The 13417-nt window shown below is 36.9% G+C and overlaps 1 protein-coding gene across 3 annotated transcripts in view; it reads left to right on the top strand.

The window, feature by feature from the left end:
• st7l (suppression of tumorigenicity 7 like) overlaps nucleotides 1-7135 on the top strand; it is a 57516-nt gene extending 50381 nt beyond the window's left edge. For all 3 annotated transcript variants that reach the window (XM_012961092.3, NM_001011286.1, XM_031895919.1), the window contains one exon: nucleotides 6702-7135. In XM_012961092.3, coding sequence (XP_012816546.1) covers nucleotides 6702-6797 — 96 coding nt within the window. In that variant the 3' untranslated portion in view covers nucleotides 6798-7135. The remainder of the gene's footprint in view (nucleotides 1-6701) is intronic.
• Nucleotides 7136-13417: the final 6282 nt, after the last annotated feature.

Below are 13417 nucleotides of genomic sequence, written 5' to 3'. Positions count from 1 at the left end.
TTAATGTACATTGTCTCTATGAGATTAGGATACCTGAATGATTAATATGATAACATTAACTTTTCCCATAATTAACACATACACCTACTCAGAGGGAAATTACAAATCATATTCACTAAGTAGCATAAAGTTTAGACCCCGTTTACAGGTGCTGAAATCTCCTGCAAAAAAACACAAAAGCATGCATGCTAAACAAAATAATATTAACCACTGGCCTGATGTAGAGAAGTACTTTTATATTTATTTCGAAAAGTTCATATAGTATTTATGTACCTTTTCTACATAAGCCCAACAGAAGGAGCTCATGTTAAAAAGGAAGGGGGGGGGGGGGGCATGGAGGTGTGTTAACTCTTATCTTATTAAAGATGCCCCATTATTTTACACCGTATGAGCTGTGTTCAGTACATATTGTAAGTCATTAGAATAAATAAGGGCTTATTTGCAAATGCAACCGTATTTGCAGTCATGCTAAAATTGGCACAAATTATGTATATTAATGGCATTTGTTAAAGGTACTTACACCCAAACATGCTCCTTCGCTTCCACATACTGTAGTTGTGCTCACCACCAGTGTGTACCCCTTGCCTCCTGTGCTGGGGAACCCTGCAGCTGCCACCACCTTTTACGTGGAGTGCTGTGCCAAAAGGCATGTCAGGCCTGCACAATAAAAATCAAACTGTTTAAATGCTGAGAGCAGCAACAAAATGAGACCGCAGTTGTGTTTGGTTTAATGCATTGGATGAAACTTTTGTTACGGCCACAATAAAGATAGATTTGTGTGAAAAAAATGCAGCATTGTGGGCAAAAATCATGTGTCCAAAATTGCACGCTGCACTTGTGACTGTCAATGATCACTAAAGTTTCATGGTCCATGTTGACATTAACAGTCACCTTGACACTACAGAGCTTAGGTTTTGCAGCCTTTGCTTAGAAAGAGAATACGGATCAGCTTCAGGTTGTGCCAAAAACAGACATATACAGTTGAGCATAGAGAACAGGAGATCATTTGCTTGCAAGGGGCAGACTGTGATCTCATCCTGTCTGACTGTGTGATTGCATTAGGAGAGGATATATTGGGATTTAAAAAACCTGTGATAAAGATCAAAGCGTAAGCAGATGTATCCTTACTCGGATTTGTCTAAAAGGCATTAGGGTGACATTCTGAAAATGTAACACGTCTGCGTATGTTACGTCTGTGTCTCCATTCAAAGGGAGGACATTGAGGGAGTCACATAGAAAAACCTATAGCTATATTAGTGTGGAGTTATTTATATATTAACAAAGGTCGCCCTGCTCTTTACTTTATATTCTTGCAGAAGGTCTTATTAGCTTCTCTGTAGCATTAAAGTGGGACTAAATGCTTGTGATATTTACTGGTCCTGTTTTCTACCAATGCACTGGTCTGCTATGAATGCTGAGAATATGTAGTATTTTTGCAGGTGTTTGACTATACACTCCTATATGAATATTTATGTTCTGCATATTTATCCCTTTTTCTCCTTTAGACTTTTGAAAAATAAAAAAGCAATTTTATAGACCTTTGATACTAGTAAGCAGTGATAAATGTTTTGTTCACCTATAAATCGCTTAATCCAAAGCAGGTCTACTTTAATTCTACCAGAAGAGTTTTATATCACTACAACATAATTCACAATGTTTCAGTTTTAGTTTTGTGTATTCAATAGATATAACATTTGCCTATATATTAACATGTAAAATGCAGTTTACACTTTTAGCCTATTATAATACTTCTTGTGGAAAAGTTTTCTTACAGCTTACTAACATTTATTGACAACAGTCTTTGATCAGCGGTTTTATTCTTTGTTCCGTTTCAGGCTCCCCAATCCCCCTTAAACCTTCCTTTTAGTTTCCTTAGGACAACCTTGCATGTACTCCACACAACTCACTCCAAACTGATGTCTACGATACACGTCTTCCTTTCCCACAAGTCTAAAAAAGTCAGAAATGTGAAAGCATTTGGGTAATTGCATGCAGGGTGGTATGCCAGGAAATATCTCTGAGAAAAGAGTATGACAATCACTATGGTTATAGCACAGAGATGTAATAATATTGTCACAATCTGTTCCAAATTTTTTTTTGAGCTCTCAATTGGGCTGAAAGTGTAGCTTGCCTCAGCATATTTAAGACCACTTGGTGAAACATAAAGTGCTTGGTTATTGAGAGCATCTCTGCCTGCGGTCTAGTTAAAATCTTCACCTCAATATCTCAGCTTCAGATCAGACCTCAATGTTATGACCTATCTTTCTTTGAAACTGCCCCTAAATTTGACTCTGATTGTTCATTTGTTTAGTGCCTTAACCTGTTCAGACTACTTTGCAGCTTCCTAAGTCAGCCCCTGTCCATTCCCTGGGTTTAGATCTACTTGGCTTTGTTTATATCAGAATCTGACAAGTCTTTTAGGTGGCATGTCTTTTCCCTCTTGCACCTCAAGTGTATGCTAGCATCTCTGTGGCCCACCCACTATTACTTAAAGGAAGAGCAACAACAAAAAATGAAAGTGTATCAAAGTAATTCAATTTTAATGTACTGTTGCCCTGCACTTGAGAGTGTTTGCTTCAAAAAGACTTCTAAAACGCACAGGTTACATAACCAATATAAAAAAAGAAATAAAACTGAATAAATAAGCTCTGTAAAACACCACTGTATTCTACAGTGCTTATCTGTTATTTAATATGTAACCTGTTCCTTATCCCCTTTTTCCAGCTTGAATGCCTTCCCCCGTGGCTACACAGCAGCGTTGTTTATATAAAATATAAAAGTCTTTCTGAAGCAGAAACACAAACTTTTACCAGTGCAGTGCAACACTCTATTATATTTTAATTACGTTATAACACTTTTATTTTTTGGTTAATGTTCTTTTAAACCTCTTCAATTGTTTTTTAATCTCAACCCTGCATTCTGGCTGTGAGACAAGTTTAACTTGTTGACACTTTTGTTTTCTGAAAACTTACTTATGCTTGCAATTTCCCAGTGTTTGTTCCTTTAGCTGTTACCTTTGCTGCAAAACCTAGAAATATAGAAAATAATCTTTCTTTAGAAAATGCCTATATCTTACTGACCTCTGCTTGCTTTTCCCTTCAGCTATTGTCCGTCCAGTTGCTGCTCTTTTCTGCTAAAAGTATAACTTGTCTTTCTTTTTAAAATCGTGTCTGGACACCACTCCTGCATCTAAAGTGCCTGCTGTGCCAGAGCTCCATACCTGTCTACACAACGGCCAGCACAGGGCTCCTCTTGGCAATTGTTGCAAATGGATGAATGCATCACCTGCACATGCCATAATCATGCTATCGATATATATTCTGTAGTAAGAAAACATTCAAATCATGCAAACTTTAAACAGGGTCTGAACTGAAGCCTTCAGTGTTATAAGGCAGCATTACTAACTTCTGTGCCAATCAAAAATGTTTTTTTTACTAGGTACAAATAAATTCAGGCAGAACATAATCATATTGTCATTGCCATTGAATGTGTCCTAGTAAGTTTAGTTAGTGTGTTTGTCATGTATTTACTTTTGGGACCAACATTCTGATATTCCCCGCACATTGGTGTATTATTAAATGTGTTGCCAAAGATGAGAGAGTTAGATAAGGAGAGGTAATATTTTACTGTTTTATTTGCATAAAATGTTATAAAAATCCAGCCACAGTCCAGATGCATATGAGACATTAGACTTTTTATTGTCCCTAATTACATACTACACCCTGTGTTACTGTTTTATGGCTTCTTCATAAGATGAAGGCATCACCCCACCTCTGTACAGATGAAGGAGATTTAAGAAGCTTTATCCACTTTGATACTGGCAAGAAACATCACAGGCAAAAAAGCTTTAGCTTAGTTAAGACATGGCTTCAGTTTTTGATTCTCTGATCCCTCTGGTGTATGGAAGTTCAGGATTTTCTTTCAATAAATCCCTTACTGTGAAGGATTTTATTATATATTCCGTGTCTGATGTATTTGTTCCAACAATTGTCTGTACTCTTTTGTAAGATATCTTTTGAAAAGCTTGGCAGTTTAGTATGAGTTTTTTTTCTTAAAACTTCTTCCCTACTTTAATCTTTTAGCAATTGAGAAAGAATGTAGGAAAATATGGGTCGACATTTAGTTATGTATGGTTTTAGTAATGTAGATTTTATTCCATATAATTTGTATAATGAATGTTAAGAGGATCTATCATATGAATTGGGAATTATTACCATTTTCGTGCGAATATTCAAATTCTTATTTGCAGATTTAGAAGACACCTAGAGATACCTGAACATTTATTAGAGTAAGCACTTACTGGGGGAAGTTTTCTGCTTTCAGAACAACTAACCTAACCATTTTAGTGTCATTTTAGTAAGTGCTTACTGTTATTGCCAGATGTACTGTTATAGGGTACAGTCAGTTGTTCTGCAAAAGGAAGACTGTTAGTGCAGAGCCAAATCATACAGCCTACATAGCTTTGGAACTTTTCTCTCGACAGCCTATTTACCTCATATTACTTTTTATACAGAGGCAGTGCCTTTTCTACCAAGTAGAAAGCAGTACAAGATTCTTTCAGGTGTAAAATAAAACGATTTCAAGCAGTATTCCACTACTCCTAACAGACACACCAAAGAAGCAAATCTTCGTGGAATTTTATTTTTTTCAATATATGTTTTTTTTTAAATAAATGATTACAGAGTCAATTTTCCAAGTTTCTTATCCAATTATGTCCACATATATTAAAAAATACATTTTTTGCATGGGGTATACTTATTATTTCACAGTAGATTTAGTGACATCCAGTATGTCTGTCTGTAGATACATAGATAAGAGCATGGTGGTAGTTGGACATTTTTGATGTAGACCATTGTCATTTGATCATGTGGGCTGTTCCCTAAGCTTACTCTGTAAATACACTTTGGTTCCAATTATAACTACGTCATGTTTTTAATGTTCACTTTTTTTCCTCTGCTGCAAATTAGAGAGGCTTCAGATGGGGTTTTTTTGCCTTCCTCTGGATCAACTAGCAGTTAAAGGGGAAGGAAAGGCTAAGTCACCTGGGGGTGCTAAAACGTTAAGCACCCCCAAGTGACTTGAATCGCTTACCCAGGCTGGTGCCCCTATTAGGAGAAAACCGCACCAGCCCGGGGCACCTGAGGCGATGCGCTTCCGCCTTCGTTAAGCCTTGACTGTGAGTCAGGCGCATGCGCAGTAGAGTGATAAAGCCGACTTCTCTGTTAAAGTTCGGCTTTTCACTCTACTGCAGGCAAAGAAGGAAGGAGGAAGCGCTGCAGGTACCCCGAGCTGGTGCTGTTCTCTCCGTACAGGGGAACCAGCCCGGGGTAAAAGGTAAGCGATTCAAGTCACTTGGGGGTGCCTAACATTTTGGCACCCCCAAGTGACTTAGCTTTTCCTTCTCCTTTAAGCAAGTTATATATCTAGGCATTATGGTTGAACGTGATGGACGTACATCTTTTTTTCAAACTAACTTACTGTGTTACTTTTGAGACAGTATATTTTAATTATAACTTTTCTGGTGGCCTGTGCCTGGTCTATTTAAAAGCACCAAAAATACCGGGAGAGATAAACATTAAAAACACCATAATAATATGGGAAAAGGCAGTAAGGAACAAATATATTTATAATTTCTCCCTAAATAATGTTTCCAAGCTACATTTGAATTCAAGGGAAAAAGTTACTAAGAATATTTAGGTTTTTATAATGAAAAGTATAAATCATGCCGATCAAACTCATTACATGTGTTGACTTTATTGGTTTCTTTGGTCTCTAAAGAATTCTCCTATTTAAGACTTTGTATATGAAGTCAGACGCATTTTGAAAGATTGCTGTCGTCGCTGAAAACTAAATTAAAATCAAAGAAGGGATGAATGGGTTTAATGGCCAGAGTTTAAAAAACATTGGGCTAAGCAGGTGCCAATGTATTTTGAGTGCTGTTGCATTCCCGTAGCTTAGGAAGAGAAGTCAAAACTTTGGCAAAGCAGATCCACAGAATGGCAAATCTTAATGGCCATAAGGGATTGTTCATTTGGCTGTATATCAGGAATCTGCTATTTCTAAATCAACAGTTTATCACAGTATCAGGGCCCTTGTAATGTGCTATTCTTCCAGGAAAGAACACAGTTACAGTTAAACACGTAAACTGTTAGTTTCCCTTTTCCTTAAAGTCATCTAGTCCCATTCAGCATGGTCTGGGCTGAAGCAGAGTGCAATGCTCTGTGGAAAGGTTGTGTATACCGTAAATTTGCTATATAGGCAACCTCTACTGCTCTTTATGACCACCAGAAAGTTAGGTACTGATGTTTCCCTTCTCAGTTGTGGTTTTACTGCCAGCTTATGTTATCTAAAAAGCTGAGCAGTAGAACTGATTGTCAGCAGATGCTACCTCCATTAGTAACTTTACCATCTGGTGGCCAGCCAAAAAGTACAGCAGGGGTTGCCCTTTTACTAATTCATGATATAAACTGTTTGTCAAGAAAACTTAAAAAAATAAGTGCTTATAATAATTCTACATGTATTTGTTTGTGGTCTTTACTCCACCTTTAATATGCATCTGAATAGAATAAAACACACAAAGTACTTTTTGACCAGTGTAAAAACTATATTTAATATACACTTTTGTATACACTAGTCTGAAGTCCTTGTAGAAGAAATATTGTACAGGTATTTGGCTTATTATCTGTTTTTCTCTTTTTCAGTTCTTAGTGACCTTGCTTACTCCCTTGAGCTTCGTTGTGGAAAAGATTGAGAGCATCATACCATATAACTTCTGGCACCAACTGACTCGACTTTAACTGCCTCGCATATTCCCATGCCTGTAAAACCAGCAAGAGAGGTGCATTGTTATTTTTAGGCTTCTCTTAATTAACATGCTGCAGAGCAAGATTACTTTGATCTATATTACTTCTAAACAGTATCTTCTTTGTATTAACCTAAAAAAATGAAATAGCTTAGCCTATATCCCCACCCATTCTATTGCTCTGTAACTGCCTTGCATCACATAAAGAGAGGGGCTTAAAGACTAGTAAAAGTCTCTCTTTCTTGGAATGAGGTTGGGAATGAACTCTCAGGAACATGTCATTTTTCTGCACTGGTTCAGCCGTCATTAAATTATATATATTTAAATGCAAAATATTTGTACTTATGTATTTCTTGCAAAAAAAATATGTATATCTTCTTCTCCATTCAGAGATGCCATCTCAAGTCAGACATGCCAAGCATGCGGCCCTCTGGCAGTCGGTTCCTGTAATTCCCTACCTATGAATGCTGGAATTTGTGGTTTATCATAGACAACTTGTGCCTCTATATTTAAGGTGTGGGGGTAATGTTAGACATGAGTCTGTTTATTTCAATTGGTTTCACCAATTGTAGTGTTGTGAGGTCTACGCCTTTCTTGAAATGTATTTTGACAAAAACTTTACACAGCTTTAAAAAATAGACCTCCATATGTTTCAATAATTAAAAAAATATAGTGGTATAAATTGTTTTTCTCACGAACAGTCATATTAGCACTATATCAAATAAGGAGAATGCAAAGTTTAGAGTTCTTTAGTAACCTCTGAACTTTATCCATTCTTTCCAGGAGTTGATCAGCAGCCAGACAAATATTTTTACCAGTAGTCAAAGATTCATTGTTTCCTGGAGCATAACCAGTTACCACCCATAAAAAGCAGAAGTAGATTTGGGAGGTTAAAGGAACAGTAACACTAAAAAATAAAAATGTTTTAAAATAATTAAAATATAATGTACTGTTGCCCTGCACTGGTAAAAGTTGCGTGTTTGCTTCAGAAAGACTACTACAGTTAATAGAAATAGCTGCTGTGTAGCCATGGGGGCAGCCATTTAAATTGAAAAAAGGAGAAAAGGCACAGGTTACATAAGAAGATACCAGATAAACTGTGTAGAATACAATGGGAATCTGCTACTTATCAGTTATCTGCTTAGTAACCTGTGCCTTTTCTCCTTTTTTCAATTTAAATGGCTGCCCCCATGGCTACACAGCAGGGTATTTATATAAACTGTAGTAGTGTTTATGAAGAAAACACACAACTTTTACCAGTGCAGAGCAATAGTATATAATATATTAATTATTTTTATACACTTTCATTTTTTGGTGTTACTGTTCCTTTAAATGTGAAAAGTGAAACCGATATATATATATATATATATATATACTATAATCATGTATATATATACATACATTAATATATGTATACATAATATAATATATATTAATAGACAAATGTGGAGATAAACTTAACCAATACGGAATGTGCAAAACTGCTAAGTCTACAAACACTTTTGAGCTGTGAATATGTATAAAAAGGCTTTTCAGAATAATTTTTATTGCCTTACAGCATTTATTCACTGTTGGAAAAAAAGCTGTAGCTTTGACGGAAACATTCTGCTTCAGGTAAATTAAATGGTAATGTTTGGGTACTCAAGGTTGTATTCACCCAAAAGATTGTGCATTTTTAATGTCATAAATAAGTAACAATAATAAAATAATAAAATAATGCACAGAAGGTTAGCTACCCACAGAGCAGAATGTGTACTACTCTCATATTTTTTTTCTCCCGTGGAATGTACTGGCATGGAGCAGCCAAGGAGTTAATTGCACAGGCAACTATGCAGAACTAACTTGTGTGCTGAGGTTCCTGATTATTCTTTTCAAATGTGAATTTTTGATTTCCTTTAAGTCTTGTTTGGTGTTTAAGTGTAAATCGTTGTTGGTAATATCTAATACCTACAAAATATATATGTACCTACTGACTAGTGACATGGGGACTTGAGCCTTGGAAACATACCTGAACTACTGTTCACATTTAAGTTAACTTTTAGTATGTTATAGAATGTCCTTTCTGTTTTTTTGTTGGACTTCATTTTTTAATTATTCATAGTTTTTTATTATTTGCAGTAATCTTTGCATTTTTACAGCTTTAAAATGAGGGTCACAGGTGGTGGCAGCCAAAAAACTGTTCTGTGACACCACAATGTTATGGTTATTGTTTCTTATTATTACTTATTATCTTTATATTCATGTCCTCTCCTATTCATCTTCCAGTTTCTCATTTAAACCACTTCATTGCTAGGGTAAAGTAAAAATATCTTGAAATACTCTCTAAAATGTTAAACTTCATTAGAGAACTTGTAAAAACAACCTAACTCAGCAGGAGTTGTCCTAAAAAAATGTAAGCAAATAAAAATCAGTATTAAAGATTCAGGTAAGGGTGGCTCCATAGTGGTAATGAACACAACAGATTATTACCAAAAATGCATTAGTCAGATAAATGGGATACATATGAGCCTTTGAATTGAAAATACCCCACAGTTGGATATTGTTCCATCATACAGGACATTTTCTGTTTTGGGATTATAGCTACGTGTCAACACGAAGAGACTGTTAAACCTTAACCCAAATTACTCATCGTCCTTATATTGCCTAAAGAGCACAAGGATTTGAAAAATGTGAAAGGTAGACTTATCATCTCAGGCATAGAAAGCCTTAATGAAAACTTTTCTTACATAACAGATACTTTATTGCAACCTTATGTTACACTCCTGCCCTCTTTGTTGAGCATTACAAGGCCCTATCTAAAAAGTGAGACAAATATCCGAGATGGCTTACCGTGGATGTAACTACTTTATATATAAGAACACACATTGGGTTTAAGACCAGTAGAAATATGGCTGCAATATATATGGGCCTAAATTATGATCTAGTACAGAAGTTTATATTTTTGAGTGCTAAGTATTTATTTACATAACTGCTTTATGTTTGATGGGCAGTTCTTTAGTCAGAAACCTGGGACCGCTACCCATGTACACCAACCTATTCACGGGTTGCTAGGTAATGTATATACAAAGAATTCCAGCACTCAGAGCTGCAAGAGAGCAACAGGAGTAATGTGGTGCAGTATTTATTACTCTATTACACACCCAATGTATCTATGAAAAAGGAAAGAAAACAAAGGTGTAGAATATATCTCCCACTCCCCTGTATTCACAAAGATAAGTGTTCCAAGTGGGTATTTACAGACCCCTCAACTTGATTGCTAGTATATAAATTTCCCAAAATTCACTATAACAAACAGAAGTGGGAGGATGATGTCCAAATGGTCTAAACATGTTGTATATATGCTTTAAAAAAAAAAAAAAAAAAAAAGCTGTGACTGTCTACCCCTTCCATAATGCATATAACCTCACAAAGTACCGCCTTCTGTCCCTCCTCATGCATTCTCCTCATTTCCTATGCAGATCTTGTGTCTTTTTCCATTTCTTGTGTCACCATGGCAATGCCCATGCTCCCCTCTGCATCGCTTCCATACTTCTCAAAGTTTCTGCTAATCCTCTTTTCCTCTTGTATCGGTTATTGGTTGCTTTATATGTTACTCTGTATGTCCAATGTATGAAACCCACTGTGGAATATGTTGGCGCTTTATAAATAAATGTTAATAATAATAATCATCCTCACATCACCATGGCAACATCTACTCTTCCTTTCTAAATCACCTTGCTGCCAAGAAGGTAGTAGTTAAAAATTGCTAAAGTGCCTGTGAGAGGAAACCCTAATAGAAACCCCCAGGAGAATGCACAGAATCCCAAAAAATCAAGAGAGTACAGATTGGACCAAGGTGTGACGACGTAAATAAAATGCAACATCAGAGGGAGGTTTATTGGATATGCAAAAAGTGGCATTTTGCCTTAATGGTGACGGTGAAGTGTTATGTTCCTGTTGACTTTTAGCTCAGCATATAGAATCATTTTTCTTGAACATGGAGAGGAATGCACATTCAATTTGTGTATACATGTATATACAGTACGTATCAGTGATGTATTAGAAAAGCATTAATGTCAGGAACACGCCACTCTCAGACGCCTATGACACAGGGACGGGGCAACAAGGGGTTATACTCAGTCAACTTTCACACAGGTTAGACTAACATCAAGCACACCACCGCCCCAAATAACTATTCGCTGCCACCATCTATCATTAACAAGCGATAGAAACCTAATACACAAATATATCACACACAAACTTTCTTAGTTCAGTTAGGGTTAGTTTCCACTAATTTAACCGCACACTAGCAGCCACAGGGTTAAAATTACAGTCAAACACACCCCCCTGCTAGCAGCCCACTAGTTAATTAGAATTTACACAAAACTTGCCCTCTACTTAATACACATACAGCCAAGCAGTTAATACATTTAGGCCTGAGCAGTTATACAAGGTACGTGGGGATTTTTATAGAGCCAAAGGACAGAACTTATTAACTTTTATATTTAATATTACAAAGATAAACCAGTGCAAAAAATGGTTTACAAAAAGAGACATATACATACAAAACAGTAAATAAAATAAAAGGGAATAAAAACACAGAGAAACCCCAAGTGCGTTACCGAGTTATCTTTTGTGTCTTTTTTGAGTTTGAAAAATTGAACTCGCACTTCAACAGAAATTTGGAACCTCAAAATATGAGCTAAAATGTCACCTAACATCTCTCCATACCTATCATGGATAGGAAACAAAAACTTTCCCACAGGTATCCATAACACCACACTACTCCAATGGAGCAGAAACAGACTACACAACATCCATGACCTACAGGGAAAAGATCTTAGAATCATATCTCAGACCGAAATGACTAAAAGGTATCCATTCACAGCCCCACACATATACCTACGCATGCAAATAGCCCACTACTCAACCCACATAACAAAACAACTAACAGACAGGGACAAAAAAAACCCGATCAACCAAATCTGGAAAGACAGGAAAACAATACAAAGCACATCGACTATATACAAAACCATCAGAACCAGACGACGAAAAACTACATACCTTTAAGTGGACAAACGACATCCCCAATACGAATACATCTGACATTCTAAAACTACATGTGGAGGCTATGAAGCTGATCCCTGTCAGCAAATACCAAGACATGTCAATACAAATACTCCACAATTCCTATCTCACTCCAGAAAGAAGACACAAAATAGGCAATCTACCCACAGACAAATGCCTTAGATGCCGCTCCCCAAAAGCTAACTTAATACACAACCTATGGTCATGTCCCAAAACACAAATTTTTTGGAAAGATATAGCCTCACACTGGACACAGATGACCGGAAAATCCTTTCAAATAAAACTAGAATGGGCACTGTTCAGCACGACTAAGAGCTATACAAACCTAACCAAATCGGAAAAACAGTTGGCGGGGAGACTGTCGGCAGCAGCCCGGAAGACAATACTACATCAGTGGTTAACAACCGATATCCCTTCCATAACACTAGCAAAACAAAAATTACACCAAATCTTTTACATGGACTGGTTGGAGGCAACAACCAGAAAAGAACAAAACGCCGCAAAATTCTTTAACACATGGCTTATTTACATTTCCTCTCTACCCCAAACAATCAGACACCTTATAGTTAACACATTCAGACAAACCTCATGGTATGATACGGAAACACTCAGAGAACACCCACTTGTTGTCGAAGCATCCCAATACTTCCAAAACATACAAAATCAGGAACCTGATCAACAAAACTACGGATCCCCCAGGAGCCAACAAATAAATAGAATGTTGGCAACACACCATCACTGAGAACCTACTCCCACAAGGCCCGGGAAAAACAAGGTATGAGCTGAAAGTTAAAGTTCTAATTTACAAAAAATGTTAAACCAGATACGATCTACTAACACCTATTGTTTACAAATACAAATGCAAGATAAAAACGATAGCAAACATTGTAAATGATATGTATGATGAATCAAAATAAAAACAAAGTTATAAAAAAAAAAAAATATGAGCTAAAGAATACCTGGACATGTGTGCTTTTTATGTGCCGCTGGGCCCCTCCCTCATTACAGTATGCATGAGGAGGGAATGGCCAGGAACTTGTCACATGACTTCCCCCTGTAGAGAGCTGCACTTCTCATGCCAGTTTCTTGTCATATAATATTGGTACTTGCCAGTACCCAATATTATTATGAAACTAGGGGCTTGTTTTGACCCATATGTGGGCAATCAAAATGATACCAAACATGAGGGGTGTCTCATGTCCCAGTCCCCCCAAAACTATCCCTCCTAACTGGTGGGTATAGGAAGTCCCTGTTTGGTATCATTGGGAAGCATGGGGCCTCCTCATAAACCACATATGATTTATGAGGATGTGAACCCTAAAGCAAAGGAGATATGGATCCCTTTCTATAATCCATATTTTTCTCTATGCTGTTACCCCCTGCAGTTCTAGGTCCACAACTGGCCCTCTTTGATCACAGATCAAAGAAACCAATGGCCTCAGGTTTCCCACCCTCCAAATGGCGGGTTCCGAATAGTTGGACAACTCTGCTGAAGTTGTCACCTTCCCACAGTCCCTGGTTGCATATTTAATTAAGGGTCTCTGTGGG

Source organism: Xenopus tropicalis, chromosome 2, assembly GCF_000004195.4.
Source record: "Xenopus tropicalis strain Nigerian chromosome 2, UCB_Xtro_10.0, whole genome shotgun sequence".
Taxonomy (NCBI): Eukaryota; Metazoa; Chordata; class Amphibia; order Anura; family Pipidae; genus Xenopus; species Xenopus tropicalis.
The sequence above is the reverse complement of the archived record's forward strand: the minus strand, read 5'-3'. Positions and strand labels throughout refer to the sequence as shown.